This window comes from Mustela nivalis (assembly GCF_964662115.1).
Source record: "Mustela nivalis genome assembly, chromosome: 2".
In the NCBI taxonomy this organism is placed as follows: domain Eukaryota; kingdom Metazoa; phylum Chordata; class Mammalia; order Carnivora; family Mustelidae; genus Mustela; species Mustela nivalis.
The window spans coordinates 173,293,505-173,309,284 of NC_139021.1; the positions used below are offsets into that span (position 1 = coordinate 173,293,505).

The window sequence follows — 15,780 nt, forward strand, 5'->3', positions numbered from 1 at the left end:
GAAGCATGGAAAAGAATCTTAGAAGCATTTATCCTGCTTTTATCGATCTCAGGTGCTGGAACTATTAATGCTTGTGGTCACCTTGACTTTTACCCAAATGGAGGGAAGCACATGCCAGGATGTGAAGACTTAATTACACCTTTATTTACCTTTGACTTCAACATTTACAAGGAAGGTAAATACTTCTTAAAATATGAAGCTAGCTATTATACATTCACTCAGCTCCCTCCTTGGACAGGATGCACACCCTTTTGCACATAACATAATATGAAAATATACTTTGGCCCAAAACACATTCACATGTATGAAGCTCCTACTAGCTGTGAGATCCACAAGGTCAGGGTCCGTGTCTTAGTTATCTTTGTATCCCCAGGGCCTATCAGAATGTCTAGCATATTGTAGTCACTCCGTGTAAACAGGAGAATAAGTTTATTCATTCAGCAGGATGTACTGAGTGTCCCCTACGTGCCAGGCATTATTCTAGGAACAGCAGATGTAGGAAGGAATTCAAAAGACAAAAACCCCTCCGTGATGGAGCTAATATTCTAATTTGCTAGAAAAACAGTAATAGAGTAAGGAGACAAAATAAAGCATAGAATTAAATATGAGGTGTTGGTGTTGGTAGGGGCCGAGTGGGGAAAGGAGATTTTTGATAGGGTGGCCAGAGACGACCTAAAGGACTTAGCCATGAGGATATCTGGGAGAAAGAAAGGCAACCCAAGCCAGTGGGTGGGAGGCAGCCAGTGTAAAGGGCCTGGGGCAGGAACCTGCCTGGGAAGTTCATGGCAGTGAGGAGCCTACTGTGGTTAGAGGGAATTGAAAGATGAGGGTAGTGGACATGAAGTTAGAGAAGGGACAGAGGGAGAGAATACTGGGCTTCTGGACCATTGCAAAGATTTCAGCTCTTACTCCAGTGAATTGGGAGATATGGGAGGATTTGGAGCAGGAGATAGGATTGGGCTCACTTATTAACAGAATCACTATGGATCACACATCAATCACAAATTAAACAAATAGTATTTAACCCTTTATAGTAGTTTCCGATAAGAATAGTATCCATAGAGCGTCTGGTAATAAGGCACCAAAAGCTATTATTTGGGAATTTTATTATTCTCTGGATCTACCTATCATCATCATGTAAATAATGAAATGTATCATACATAATATATAAAATACATAATAATATAATGTATGATGATATGATAATAAATGATGACTAAATATCTCACCATCGGATTTCACATGGTCAGAATATCTCAATGATCTAATTTTTTTTCCCGATGATCTAATTATTTGATCTTCCAATTGGCTACTGGAGTGGAAAGATACACAGATCATGACATTGAGAGTAGCCGGAGTGTCCTCCTCTCTAGAGACAAATTGCAAAGTTTTAATATCTGTTCTGAAGAGTAAATGTGATTAGAAGTGTCTATTTGCAATGCCTACTGAAGAAAAGAAACAAAAACTGGTGAGTTACAGACACTCAGTGAGAAAGCCAATTCCAACAAGAAAAGATAAGCAAAATTCATTCAAATAAGGCCTATTATAAAACTTATTTCTCTTCTTATTTTCCATATTATGACTTAAAATCCCTTCTATTAGGATAAAATATAGATCATAATATTTCTTTATACAACTGTCTATATACACAGAACTTTTGAAATTCTGTAAAGAATTAATTCAAGTAAAACACATTTATTACAAGCGACCATTTTAAGATGTTATAAAATTCCCTACAACTTTATTTAAAGTATGTGTATCCTTCATGGTATGATTTAGAAAAGTTTGAAAACATGAAAATATTCGATTTTACATTATATTTATTACTTAAAAAATCACTTATTTTAAAATTTATATTTCCCAAATGCTAATGAACTGTCTTGTCTACATCACAATTAATTGTGAATATAAATCTGAATATAAAAGACCTGATGTAAGAGACATCCTTGTTTAAAAAAAAAAAAAAAAGATGATGCCCATTATTGATCTCGGCTTTCTGAAGTTACCCTGTCTCAGCTAACTATTGCATGACAAACCAGAATGGCTTAAAAGAACAATGGTTTTGTTGCCCATTTTTCTGAGGGTCCAGATTCAGGCAGAGTTAGGCAGAGACTTTGATTTGCGGTGAGTCACATGATTGCATCTGGTTGGGGGCTGCACTGGGTTAAGCTAGGTGGGAAGGTTCAACATGGTCTTCCATGTCTGGGGTCTTGGTACTGGTTCTGTGCAGCAGAGAGCCTGATGTGGGACTCGATCCCAGGACCCTGAGATCATGACCTGAGCTGAAGGCAGAGGCTTAACCCACTGAGCCACCCAGGTGCCCCTGGTCTGTTCCTCTTAAGGGCCTTTCTTCCCAGCCAGTTAACGAGAATTTCTTAACAGAAAAGCTGGGTTCTAAGAAAGCAAGAGTAGGTACTAGAACTTTTTTAAGACTGAGGACCTGAATTTGTACGGGGTCAATTCCTCCACGTTCTGCTGGTCAAAGCAAGTCAGAGGACTAGCTTACAATCCAGGGTGGGGTGGGGAAAGTGGGGGGAAAAAAGATAAACTCCTTGCTCTTGAAGGGAAGAATGGTAATCTGTTGTTCCAAAGAGGTGAGGACCTAAAAAATAGTGACTCACTGGAGGCCACTATTGAAGTATAACGATCTACCACATATACTATAACTAAATCTAGTTTCTCAGAGATCAACCAAGTTGTGCAGATCATTGGAAGACTAGTCCATGGCAGATGCTAGAGATGTTGCTGTAAGTTAGAGAGCATAAAGGATTAGAATGCTAACTTCAGAATGCACGAATGTATTTAGATCTATCTTACTTATTATTGAAATAATAATAAATATTAGGGGCCATAATGTCATGCCTGACAATGACAAAACTAAGTTGTCTTTAGCATTCATTATAACACCTCTCACTTATCATATCTCGATGTTCAGTTGAAGGTGGTTCACAATTGCTGGCTGTTTTGTGATTGAGTAAGAGGGAGTTGAGCCTTCCTGCAAACAGGCAGGCAGAGAAGGAATTGATCTAACGTGGGGAATGCTGTACGCACAAGTTTACTGAAAGCTCTAGGTGCTTTAAAGCTCTAAGTCCAAGATTCACAAAGTATTGAAGATAACAGAACACAGAGTCATTTGCATTTGCATTTGCATTGTTTATTTACCCTGCTTGAATGTCCCTTGAGGGTCACACAAAGAATTCTTTGATACAAAGAAAATGGTATGTGCTATTGAGATAAAGCTTGTGCTGTATCCAGCCTACATGCAAGGTCTGGCTGTCTGGATCTCCCACATCAAGCACATGTTTTTTAAAGTTACTTTTCTAAGAAATGGTTCGTACTATTAGTTCTCAGTTAATCCATTTATTGCTATCTATTAATTAGAAATTGTCTTCGCAGAAGTGGCTTCCTTCTTTGAATGCAACCACGCCCGCAGTCATCGCTTCTACATGGAGAGCATTCTCAATCCGGATGCATTTATTGCTTATCCCTGTAGATCCTACAACTCTTTTAAAGCGGTAAGTTAAGTATTTTGCAGTGGAGTTGAATTAGCAAGTCATTTTTTGAACCGTGATCAGCCAATGAAAAATTAGTGCTTTGGGTATGTGGCAAACAATGCATCTGCGATTTTGGGAAGTAATAGATTTCTTTCTCTGGGCAGAGTACTGAACGGTAGCAGGATTGCTGAAGGGCTTAAATAACTAAACCAACTATTTGTATTCTGGTTGTTTCAGCTCTTTTGAAGATTATATCCAATTTTGCGTTTGGGGCCATTTGTTATGCAGTAATTAGATGCTACTGTGTAACGGGCTTAAGTCCAGGGCAAACGTTTTTCTGTGTATATATTTTAAATGTCATCTTCAAAGATGCCCCGAGAAGGCTGAACCAATCAATAGCTACAACCGAACATATTACTATTTACTTGGAACATGAAAATTATTTTATTAAAATTTAATTATTTATACAGAGCTGAACTAAGGCACAGAAATCTCACAGGAGCTCCACACAGATCAATAAGGGACAAAATACTAAATCTGATTTTGCTTGAGTCATAAAGCGCATGGTGCCAGATCTGAACTAAATGTATTTTTCATTTGGTTATCACTATGAAAAGGAGAAAGAAAATCTATTTTGTAGTGGGAAGTGGAAAGATTTTCCTTCTTATGCTTCAGAGACCGAATTCCCTGTTTGATCAGGGTAGAAAATGTGGGCTTTCCAGCTGGAGTTTATTGTAAGTAATAGCACTTTGAGACTAAGTGCTGTTGGGATAGGAATAAGCCGTTTCTGTCTTTTTAACCAGAGCAAGGTGACTGGATACCCTGTGGCCACCTTCCTCATCTCCGGAGCCAACTGCTCTTACCCATGGCACGCCCTGGTGAACTGCTCAGGAAGCTTGCCAGCCAAACCTGGCATTTCCCCAGTAACCTTTTTCTGCTCTGCCTCCTCTTTCTTCTGGCCCCAGATGCTGCTCTGAGTAGCAAAAGGGATCTTGGCACTTACTATACTGAAGGCAGGTAGAAGCCCTCAGAGTCACAGGATGGTCAGATAGAATGGACTACAATTTGCAAGATGGGAGAAACTTAGATTCCTGGGCCACATGGATGCTAATTATGGCTATAAACTAGAGGACACGGAGTCAATTTCCTTGACATGTTTTATTGTGCTTCTACCCAAACAGTCGTAAAAAGGAAGTGAAATGAAACAAATAGAACAGAACAGAATGAAATAGAATAAAATGAGATGAAATGAAATAAAATAAAATAAAATGAAGGAGGAGTTCAAGTACTGGGCTGTCGGGTTCACACCCTTGCTCCCTCGCTTACTAGACATGCATCATTGGACACATTCTCTGCACTTTGGTTTCTGCATCTGTTCGATAGGGAGGCTGAAAACACTGTAATAATAAAGAGGCTTATCAGTACTAATTAGTTAAACACATACAACATGCTTAAAAAGTGCCTGGGACATGGTAAGCACCTAATAAATATGAGCCCTTTTATTATTGTGATAAGTTTTATTTATTAAAAATAGAGTTTTACATGGGATGTTTACTATAATCCTAGCCTAAATGTCCATGGTTTATATATCCGTAAGTTCAAGACCTCAAATAACAAATATTAAAACACTGCTACCCAGATTTTTTTTAAGTTAACATTTTGTTGTTGTTGTTGTTTTAAGATTTATTTATTTATTTGAGAGAGAGAGAATGAAAGAGAGAGAGAGAGAGCGCATGAGAAAGTGGGAGGGTCAGAGGGAGCAGCAGACTCGTTGCCAAGCAGGGAGCCTGATGCGGGACTCGATCCCGGGACTCCAGGATCATGACCTGTGCTGAAGGCAGTTGCTTAATCAACTGAGCCACCTAGGCATCCGCATTTTGTTAGTTTTGCTTTAGATCTTAAAATGCACAGACAAAATTTAATTCCCTTTCATTCCCTTCACGCCCTCCCCTGAAGCAGGGTTTGAGGTGAATCCCATATGTATGAGATTAATAGCATCACACTGTATCTTTCTGGATTTGCTTTTTTGTTGTTGTTAAATTTTAGAATTGAGATCTACATTGATATAGAGAGATCTGATGTATTTATTTTCTAGGAATCAGTCACAATTTATTTCTTCACTCCCCTACCAGCAGGCATGTTGGTGGCTTCCAGGGTTCGCTATTAAAAGCAGTTCTGCAGTAAACACTTCCGTATGTGTGCTAGTGTGCTTGTGTGGAAGCTTCCTTATGGTGTGTAATACAAGTGAAATTGTCAAAGCATATGTACATTTCTGTCTTGTTTAAAAGATTTTATTTATCTCTTTGAGAGAGAGAGAGAGCAAGCAGGGGAAGGAGCAGAGGGAGAAGGACAGCAGAGCCCCACAAGGGGCTTGATTCCCCCCACCCCAGATCATGACCTGAGCTGAAATCAGGAGGCAGACACTTACCCAACGGAGCCACCCAGGCACCCCACATTTCTGTCTCTATTAGACATGTCCAAATTGCTGTCTGCAACGTCTGTCCATTTACATTCTCATCAGGACCAAGAGAGAGTTCCACACATGTCTTCACCACTACTTGGTGTTGCACATTGTTTTAATTTCTGCAGTTCTGCTGAGTAGGAAATTGTATATTGTTTTCATTAGTGCATCACTGACAACCAGCAAGATTGAGCAGCTTTTTACATAGTTATCCTCTTCTGGGGGTTATCTATTCATAGCATTTACTCATTTTTCTAAGAGGCCATTTTTCCTCCCCTCGGTTGTTTTGGTTTTATTTTGTTTTGTTTTTGGAAGACAGGGTAGCCTTTTGGGCAACTTAGTCATTTTTAAATGCATATGCTTTATTTAAATTTCAAAGATTTATTATAGTTTAATAACGTATATAGAGTTTATGGAAGGCCAACATTTCTAATTACATTTCTAACCTACCTCTTCTTCTCTGTCCCCAGGGAGATTGCTTCCATTGTCCCAAAGAAGGTTGCCCCACAATGGGTCATTTTGCTGATAGATTTCACCTCAAAAATATGCAGCCTAATAGATCATATTATTTTTTAAACACTGGGTCTCTTTCCCCATTTGCCCGTAAGTATCGTAGCTCAGGTTTTTTCATTGTAATGCTTTAAGGTACTTATCGTTAAAAATTCAACAGTTTTTACTGAGTGTCTACTAAATCACTGGGCACCGGGCCAGAAGCTGAGGCTGCGTGAGGCAGCAAAACAGTGAGGACAGACTAGTGTGGAGTTTTAATCCTGGGTAATAAGCGTTCTAATAAGAGACGTGCAAAGGAGGAATGTCCATAACCAAATCAACAGAGCTTTCTGAGGGAAGGTGATTTCCAAGCGGATTCCTGAGAGAGGAGTCAGAGGGAGTAGGAAGTGGGAACATCCAAGCAGAAGGAACAGCATGGGTCAATGTTTGGAGGTGAAAGAGAGTGAGAGAAAGAAGAAGCCCCATGGAGACCCCGAGGAGAGTAATACGAGATGAGGCAGGAGACGTAAATTAAGTCAAATGATGAAACATGTGCCATATAGGGAGATTGGACTTGATCCATAGCTCCTGGAAGGCCACCAAAGGGTGTTAAGATGATCAGACTGGTTTCTTAAAAAGTCATTCTAGTTGCTGCATGGATTAGAGGGAGACAAGACGGAGGCAGAATAACCTGTTAGGACACGTGTTGCCTCACCGCCACGGAAGGTGATGGATGGAAACTAACTTCGTGTGCTAATCATTTCGCAATATATCATTAAGTGTCTATCGCGGTCGTGGTGTGCATATCCGCAATGTTTATATCTCAGTAAAGCTGGACAGAAAGGTAGGAGATGGGGAAAGAGTATGGAGACGGGAGGTAGAAACCAAAGGAACCTGTGAGTGGATGTGAGGGATACAGAGAGTCGAGAGGTCAAGGATGATTCTGGCTCGCTGGATGTTCTATTCGCTGAGCTTGATGGCACATGAAGAAAAACTGGCTTAAAGGAGTTAATGGGCCCAGTTTCTAACTCACCAGGTTTTGAGATGTCTTGGGGTGGCGGGGGAGGATGTGCCCACAAGGCAGCCAGAGATACTGGCGACTGATGTGATCTCCAGAGACTTGAGAGGTACCCCTGGGTGTAGACAGCCATCAGAGCTGTGGAAGCAGGTGATGGAATTACCCAAGGAAAGTGTGTCAGATGAGAGAAAGAGAGCAGAGAAAGAGACTGAGAAAGGTCTCAGGCTCTTTCAGAGAGGGAAGGTAAACCGATGTGGAGAGCAGTAAAAGGAGCCAGAGAAAGACGGACAATGAGGAAGGGAGGATGGATCCACGGCACAAAACATGCTAAAAGGCCGGATGAGACGGTCCCAAGGGCTCATGGGTTGAAGTGCCGATGCCGTCCCTGGGAGCCTGGGGAGGGGGGTTTCCATGCAGAGGTGGCAGGGGGGTGGGCTGAGGAGGGAAGAAATCTGGCAACAATTAACTCAGGAATTGAAAATTCTCTCTGGAGGTGTTTCTCCTTTGAGACCTTTTTCAAACAATTTTAGGAAGAATTGCATTTTCCCCCAATGTGTTCTGAAACATACAATTTCAGAATTCACAATGAACGATGTGTTTCGTTCCAGGTTTTGTAAAAGTGACCCTTGGCCACTTTCAAGGGATTCGTCCTGTGGGCAAGCTTTGTGCTGCCCCCGACCTGGGCTAACTGAACATTCCGAGTGCAGAGCCTGGTGGGACAGGAAGAGACAACTCACTTCACCTCCCAAGACCCTCTCGCTCGCTAGGTTCTCTAGATTTATTCTGGATGAGTTGTCAAACCGTGGCCAATCAAAACCCAGCTCTGAAGAGTGCACATGCTAACGAATACAAGTGTAGCAGACCAAAGAAAGCTCATGCTTCCATTTTTTAAAGTCCTAAAAATGCCCGGAAGATTAAAGGATTTTCTTTAAAGAACATCATGATACTATTTGCTTTCATAAAATGAAAACAAGTACATGTATATGTCTTTTTAAATGTAGCTTTTCACCAAAGTCACTCAAGCTATATAAAGTTGTGCTTTTTTGTCAGCAAGAACAGCCACGTTCAAGGCTGAGAGTTGCACTGACATCCGAGTGCCCGGGAGGTCATGCTTTTTGTGTGTTTTCACTCTTTTTTTTTTTTTTTTTTTTTTAAATTTCCAGGTTGGAGGCACAAATTGTCTGTCAAACTTGATGGAAACAACGTCACTCAAGGGACCCTGTTTCTCCGTGTAGGCGGAACAACGGGGAACGCGGAGGAGTTCGTGATGACCAGGTAGGCAAGGGCCAAGGACGAGGAAGCAGCAGGTGGCACCGTGCTGGGCACTCGCTCAGACTGGCTCAGTCAGCAGCTCACTCTTTTCCGACAGCGGAATGGGACTAGCATGGGCTGTCCTGACACATTTGACTTTTCTTTTCACTTCCAGCTTTCCAGATATAAAAATAGAAATCATAGGCACTTTTTTCTCCGCAGTTCCACCTACAAACAGAAGAGGTTGGAAAACAATAGCATAAAATCTAGATAATAGAGTAACTGGACAACAAACAGGAGTTATTATCCAGTCCATTAACATTATACAAATTGGAGCATGTGTTTTCATTGTATAGATTCAAATCACTTATAGAATAAGACATTTGTATAAATGGCCAGATTCCTAATAAGCTGTCTGAGTAGCACCCACAGATATAGGACGAGTGTTGAAATAGTCCAAAGTGGGAATAATGCAGCGGAGACATTCCCTGAGCCTTTACCTTTGGCTAAAGTCCCCTTTTATCTTGAATTTCCTTTCATCTTTTCTTTGGTCAGCCTTAGCATTTTTGTGTTAGAGATTTCACTTAACGTTGTTTAATTCTGCAATCTGTTTCAGAATTAAGGTTATGCACACTAATTAGATGATACCTTTTTGCAAACTAATGAACGGATTAGATTTTTGCCTCTTTACTTTCCATCATCTTCAAAGAATGGGCAGAGAGGCATGAAAAACAAGAGGTTTCTGTGGTTATTTCATCTGTCGAAGGATGCAGTAGATTAATCATTCTGGTCCTTTGTGCACACCCTCTTGCCTCAGCAGCCCTGCCTGCAGCTATGGGTTCAGTCGGGGACCCTCTGGCCCCTGGGGAATGCACAGGCTCCAGCCCACCTTTCCATGCCCGTCTCCCGCTGTCTGGTGTCTGGTTCGTTGGTCTTCAACTCAATCAGGTTACCCTGACTGCAGTACTTAGCGTTGACTAGATCCACCTTTTCCTCTCCTTCTGACTTCACTCATGCTGTTCCTCTGTTTCAAATACCCTTCCCTATCCTATTTCATTTTCCGTGTTCTTCATGTCTCCATGAAGCTAGTTCTCTGGAAGCCGTTCAGTACGATCTATTGTGTGCCTGCGGCTCTGAGGCCCACAGGCCCACAGCAAGGCTGGGTAGTTTGAGCCCTGCACAAAGGCGTCTGACCTGGGATGGGGCAGTTTCCAATCACCCCAAAATTTGCAAGAATATTTTGGGGCACCTGGGTGGCTCCATTCGTTGAGCATCTGACTCGGTTTGGGCTCAGGTCATGATCTCGGGGTCACGAGACGGAGCCCCACGTGGGGTTCTGTGCTCAGCGGGAGTCTGCTTGAGATCCTTTCCCTCTGCCCCTAGTGCCTGTGAGCACTCTTTCTCTCTCAAATAAATAAAATATTTTTAAAAAATTGTAAGACTATTTTGACATCTCTGCATTTCTTTTGCAAATATCTAAAGAAGGAGTTTGCCATCTGGTTGCACAGTCACCCAATCTTCTTTTAAGAATAATTCTTAAATTATTGTAAACCCTGTGACTTCTACGTTAGTCCTGTGGGCTTCTAATGGCGCTGCTATGAAGGTGCTCACAGTAGGTCCACGGAGCGAAGTCAGTGCAAAGAGCAACAGGGAAATTATCCCTAAGAAGCTGGAAGGAAAGCTGCCTTCTGGTAATTAAAGCAATTAATTCTATATAAAATAGAGGAAGACAGGCCCTAGGAATAGCAACAGTCATTCATTCACTTAACAAACATTTCAATGCCCACTGTGTGCCGGGAATTGTTCTGCTTGCTGAGAATACAGCCACAGGTCCTGTCCTTGTGGGGCTTATCTTCCAGGGAGAAGAGACAATACGTTAACACTGGAAGAGCGAAACAGCAGGAATAGGGAAATCATATCTGGTCTAATTTGGGCTAGGGTAAGATGTGCCTTATGCCTCAAGAGAATCCACTTCCCTCTGCTCTGTTGCCATGCTCACGAAAACACCTTTGGATGACTAGCTTGGTCACGTGATTCTTTTCATCCAGATAAAGAAGTTACCAGGGAGAGAGTTGGAGGACATTTTGATTAATAAAAAGAAAGCATTTCCCCATTGGGAACAGGGAGATCCGTCTCCTGTGAATTCAGCTCCTCGTTGACCGCGTGACCATTTCCCGGTGTCCATAAAATCTGGTTTCTGAGACTCTAAAGCCAACACCAGACCTTTCATTGCGGAGATCCCATCAAGGTAATGCCTCTCTAGGCATTCCCCAACATCGACCAGTCAAGCTTCCCATTTCCCCCGCCCTTCCTTTCAAGCTTCAGAACGCTGGTATTCCAAGACGCTGATCGACGTGCGGGAAAAGAATAAATCTCTGTGAGCAGAAGCCAGCAGCCACGACTTTCTCTTTCATCGTACACACAGATGCGGCTCCACTTGAACATTGAGGGGACCCTGGGGCGAGCTTATGGGTCTTATCTTTCTGTTTACAGTGGGACACTGAAGCCAGGCACGACTTACACAAAATTAATTGATGCAGACGTTAATGTTGGAAATGTTACAAATATGGAGTTCATTTGGAAGGAACATTTGTTTGGGCGTTCTCAGAATAAGTTGGGAGCAGAGATGGTGAAAGATATATCTGGAAAATATGGATATGAGTAAGTATTACCTTTTCCCTTGAATTTTCAGACAAAGTTTAAATTTTTTTTTAAAGATTTTTTATTTATTTATTTGACACAGAGAGAGATCACAAGTAGGCAGAGAGGCAGGCAAAGAGAGAGGAGGAAGCAGGCTCCCTGCTGAGCAGAGAGCCCTATGCGGGGCTCGATCCCAGGACCCTGGGATCATTACCTGAGCCAAAGGCAGAGGCTTTAACCCACTGAGCTACCCAGGTGCCCCAAAGTCTACATTTGTAATGGTATTTAAAACCTCCATAGAATTTGAAATTTGCAACTTGTGTAAAAATTTGTACATCTTAACATTTTATAATTAAAGGAAACTTATTTAAGAAATAAACATTATATTTGCAAAAGTGTTTACAAAATAATAATTACTCATTCAATTAGCTCTACCATGTGTCTTTTTTTTTTTTTTACCCCATAGAGTCATTTTAATATCCTTTTTTTTTTCCTTGAAAATTTTTCAGATCTACCTTCTGCAGCCAGGATATCATGGGACCCAATATTGCCCAGATCCTGAAACCATGCTAAATTCAGATACAGTCTTGATGGATTTATTTAATGGAAGTGATGAAAGAAAGAATCTTCTTCTGGTTGGTATCTGAACCAAAGTAGACCATCATGAATGAGGTAGAAAAGTACAATTGTTGCTGTTTTCTACATAGAATATTTTTCTCCTTGACAAGCTTTGTAAGGGCCTTGAAAACAGACTGAGTGCTAGGACAGAGTATAGTCTGGTCATATTCAGGAACCCAGGTATCAGTGCCAAAATAAAGCTGTGTTGGAATTTCCCTGAATGAGATAACTTGATGCCAAAGTATCACGGTATAAATTCACTGGGCAAAAGTGAGACACTGTCTGCTGAGTACTAGAGGTACATTTTGAGTATTTCCAGGTAGAATAAACATTATTCTAGAATGATTTAAAGAATATTTATTATGTTGCTCATCTTGCTAAGACAAAGTATGGCTATGGTTCATGCTATGTAGATGACAGACAACCCTGTGGGCTGGTATGTCTATGTATTAATAATGAAAACTGATGAGAGTACATTAGTATTTCCAAGGTGTTCCTTGTCTTCAGGTGTGTGTGAAGTAAAAGAAATTTGGGGGCTGATCTGTGCTATGTCCAACACTTTGCAATAGTCCCTGAGAATCACCAGCCCCTTCTCTGGAGGTCTCCTGCGCGGAGAGAATGACTCCTCCTCTCTGGGCCTTCAAAGCCCCATTGCAAGTTTGCATTTGGCCTAAAGGCAGCGTTTCATTTGTAATGCCCCGGCTGTCCCTTTGTGTTTGTAATAATAATCCTGTAATATTTAAGTGTGTCCATTTTTTTAAAGCTTTGCTTCAGTTTTTTGTAATTCAATTGTCTGTATCCAGTGCAAATCAAAGACGACTGTTTTTATCTGCTCTGTTTTCTAATGGGCTTCGTGTTTAGCCCACCGCACTGTACTGTAAATGCTGTTGAAAGGAAATGCTGTAAGAGCCTCAGCAGGAGTTTTCTTGATTCTCCTTGGTGCCTCGCTGCCAAGTGGACCTCAAGAAGAGGCCCCTGGATGTACTTCAACTTGTGTTGGGGCAGAAATCAGAGAACCAAGTGGGGTGTCTCTTTCCCATCGTGCAAGTGGGAGATGGAAGACTGATTGGAGCACGAGACTCAGTGAAGGAGGAAAGGAGATGCAGACACCTTGCATGAACCGGCTGGTTGCCTACTCTCTGGTGGGTGTGTCCACCCAAGGCCTAGGCCAGCCTGGGAGCAGGGTGGCCACGAGCAGCCCAGCGGGAGGGTCCGAGTCTCTGAGTCCTACTAACAGTGTGGCAGGCCAAATCCCTCGGCAGCCTGGCAGTGGAGAGGGCCCCATCTTTCTGGGGCAGGACACCTTCCTGTGCCAGCAGCTGTCCTGACCCTGCATTGTTCTCTGCCCAGCCTTTCTCTGTTTTTTTTTTTTTTTTTTTGAGAAGGGCTTGGCCACCAGCAGGAAGCTCCACCAGCAGCACCGGGCTCTGTGAGTCCTGGCCTGCCTCCTAGCCCAAGAGGCCTCTTGGCTGGCTCTTCCTAAGCTTGGAGAGACAAATGGAAGTCAGTTACCTTCTGGCAACCTATTTTAATAAAACACAAACTTTTTATTCCATAGGTCTTACTGTCCTTTTTTTTTTTTTCCCCCACATTGTAAGAATGTCGTGAGGATGAAAAAGTGTGCATGGCCTATCTAAGCAGAGGGATTCCGAAAGTATAGAATGACGACGTTGCTTTCTGTGTGTTTGTTCCCCGGGAAAGCACTGAAAAATGATGCCCCTTCTCTCTCCGTGCCCTGCATTATGGTCACTTGGTATCTTGAACCAGCAGATGTTGGGGCAAGTCCTGCTCCTTGCTTGGACCGCCATTAGTGCTGACGAGTGACTTCCAACCCAGGGGGCTGTTGACTTCCTCCACCCCTCATTGCCACTGATTCACCCACATCTTGTCATCCTGTCACCCCAAATGCTCTCCTCCAAACCTGTTTGGTTTTACCATACTCCTTCCCAGTTATACTTCAAATTGTTGAACATACGTACAGTATCCGCTGTGCAAAGATGAACAATAATCATTTTCTTAAGTAGGTTCCAGGCCCAGCGTGGAGCCCAACTCAGGGCCTGAACTCACGACCCTGAGATCAAGGCCTGAGCTGAGATCAACAGTCAGACACTTCACTGACTGAGCGACCCCAGGCGCCTCCAACAATAATCATGTTTAAATGAACTTAAGATCTACTGAAAAAAATTAACAATAATTCCTCAATATTCTCTTATATTGAGGTAGTTTTGAAATTTCCAAGATCGCCTGAACAATGTCTTTTGGCGGTGAGTTTTTTTAAAGTGGGAGCCAAGCAATATCCCTACCGGGCCTCTGACTGACTCGTCTCTCAGTCTCTTTTCACCTGTGACAACCCCTCTGCTCCTTCCTGCACACCAGCTATTGGGTAAACCCGCTCACTCGTCCTGGAAATTTCCTCACATGCAACTGCTGGAACCCTCTTGGTCTCACGTCACACATTTCTCCATCCTGTGCATTTCCTGTGAACCAGTTCTTTGGTGGAGAGACGTGACGAGACCCGGGTTCCTCCGTGCTGAGCATTGGGAACTGAGCCCCTTGTAGGTCTCTCGAGCTCACTCACACTCTCTTTCTACTTAAAGAGTAGTGTATATATTTGCACCTTATAAAGTTGGAAGGGGCTATACCAATGAGAGTTGTGAGTAGAAGAGAACGTTGGATGGCTCGGAATCTGGTTAACGCGTCAGGCTAAGAGGAGAAAGTGCCCATGGAAGAGTTTGCTGGCAAGAGTTTGTGCTCTAGGGGGAACGGACAAGAGAGCCAATGGCGTGTGAATATCCATTATGGAAAAGCCACTGAACTCTGTGTTCTGTCTGGAGCTAGAGAGGGTAGACAATAAAGGGTCCTGCAAAGCTGAGGAGGACTCAGATCCCCGGCTGAGCGGCGTGACTCTCCTCAGGCTCCTCTCAGATCGGAGTGGATAATAGGAATTACCCCACTTCCTAGAGCTCCCGGGTTTTGTTGACTCTACAACCGTCCAGAGTAAGCCCAGGGCCTCAGGAACAGAAACATATGCCGAGTCATTGTTTCCCAGTCTCTTAAAACCTCAGCTCATGTTTAATAAACATAAAAATCTCATGTTTCTCCTGGGGCCTTTTCTACTCCACTTGGGAAAAATCAATCTTTTTTCATATACTTTCTGACTAAAAAGATTTTGTAAATCTTTACTTTCTGTAGATGTAATAAAAATGATAGGCATGCTTTGTTTGTGTTATAATGCTTTTCTTCCCCCTCCAAATACGTACTTATAACACCAGATGGGCTTCTTTAGTTTACATGTGCGGCTCTAAAAGTTCTGCTGTGAATGATTTAAGTCTTAGGAGAGTGGAGTTTCTACTAGATTTCATGCCAATATGAGAGGCTGCATACCTGGGTCGACTGAGCCAAAGACTGGAAGCCAATGTTTTCTTCCTTGGGCAGCCTATTTTCTATATTTGCATTTTGCAAACATTTAGTCTAGACTCAGTCGCATATTTTTTCTTTCTTTTCGTAGGATTGTTTGATTCAGTTCTTTTCGTAGGATTGATTCTTTTCGTAGGATGTTCTTTCATTCATTCATTGAACACATATTCACTGAATTATCCTCCTGTTTTCCTCCTGTGCTGGGCATTGTGAGGAGTAATGAGGTTTTACCTGCAGAACACGAGCTACCCCTGCTCTTGCACTCTGCACAGCACCGAGCAGGAAAAAAAGGCAGGGAAGGAAATCCTTGTTGAGAATCTATCCGGGCAAGCGCTGTGATCGAAGCAGGCACAGAGAGAGAGAAGCAAAGAAAATACTGCTCTTCACACCTT

At 42.4% G+C, this 15,780-nt stretch overlaps 1 protein-coding gene across 1 annotated transcript in view; it reads left to right on the plus strand.

The window, feature by feature from the left end:
- Positions 1-11,926, plus strand: part of PNLIPRP3 (pancreatic lipase related protein 3) — a gene marked incomplete at both ends in the record, with an annotated part of 33,584 nt that extends 21,658 nt beyond the window's left edge. Inside the window, 6 exons of the mRNA XM_082719269.1 lie at positions 53-175; positions 3,397-3,515; positions 6,426-6,558; positions 8,626-8,737; positions 11,207-11,374; positions 11,863-11,926. Of these exons, the coding sequence (XP_082575395.1) occupies positions 53-175; positions 3,397-3,515; positions 6,426-6,558; positions 8,626-8,737; positions 11,207-11,374; positions 11,863-11,926 (719 nt within the window). The remainder of the gene's footprint in view (positions 1-52; positions 176-3,396; positions 3,516-6,425; positions 6,559-8,625; positions 8,738-11,206; positions 11,375-11,862) is intronic.
- Positions 11,927-15,780: the final 3,854 nt, after the last annotated feature.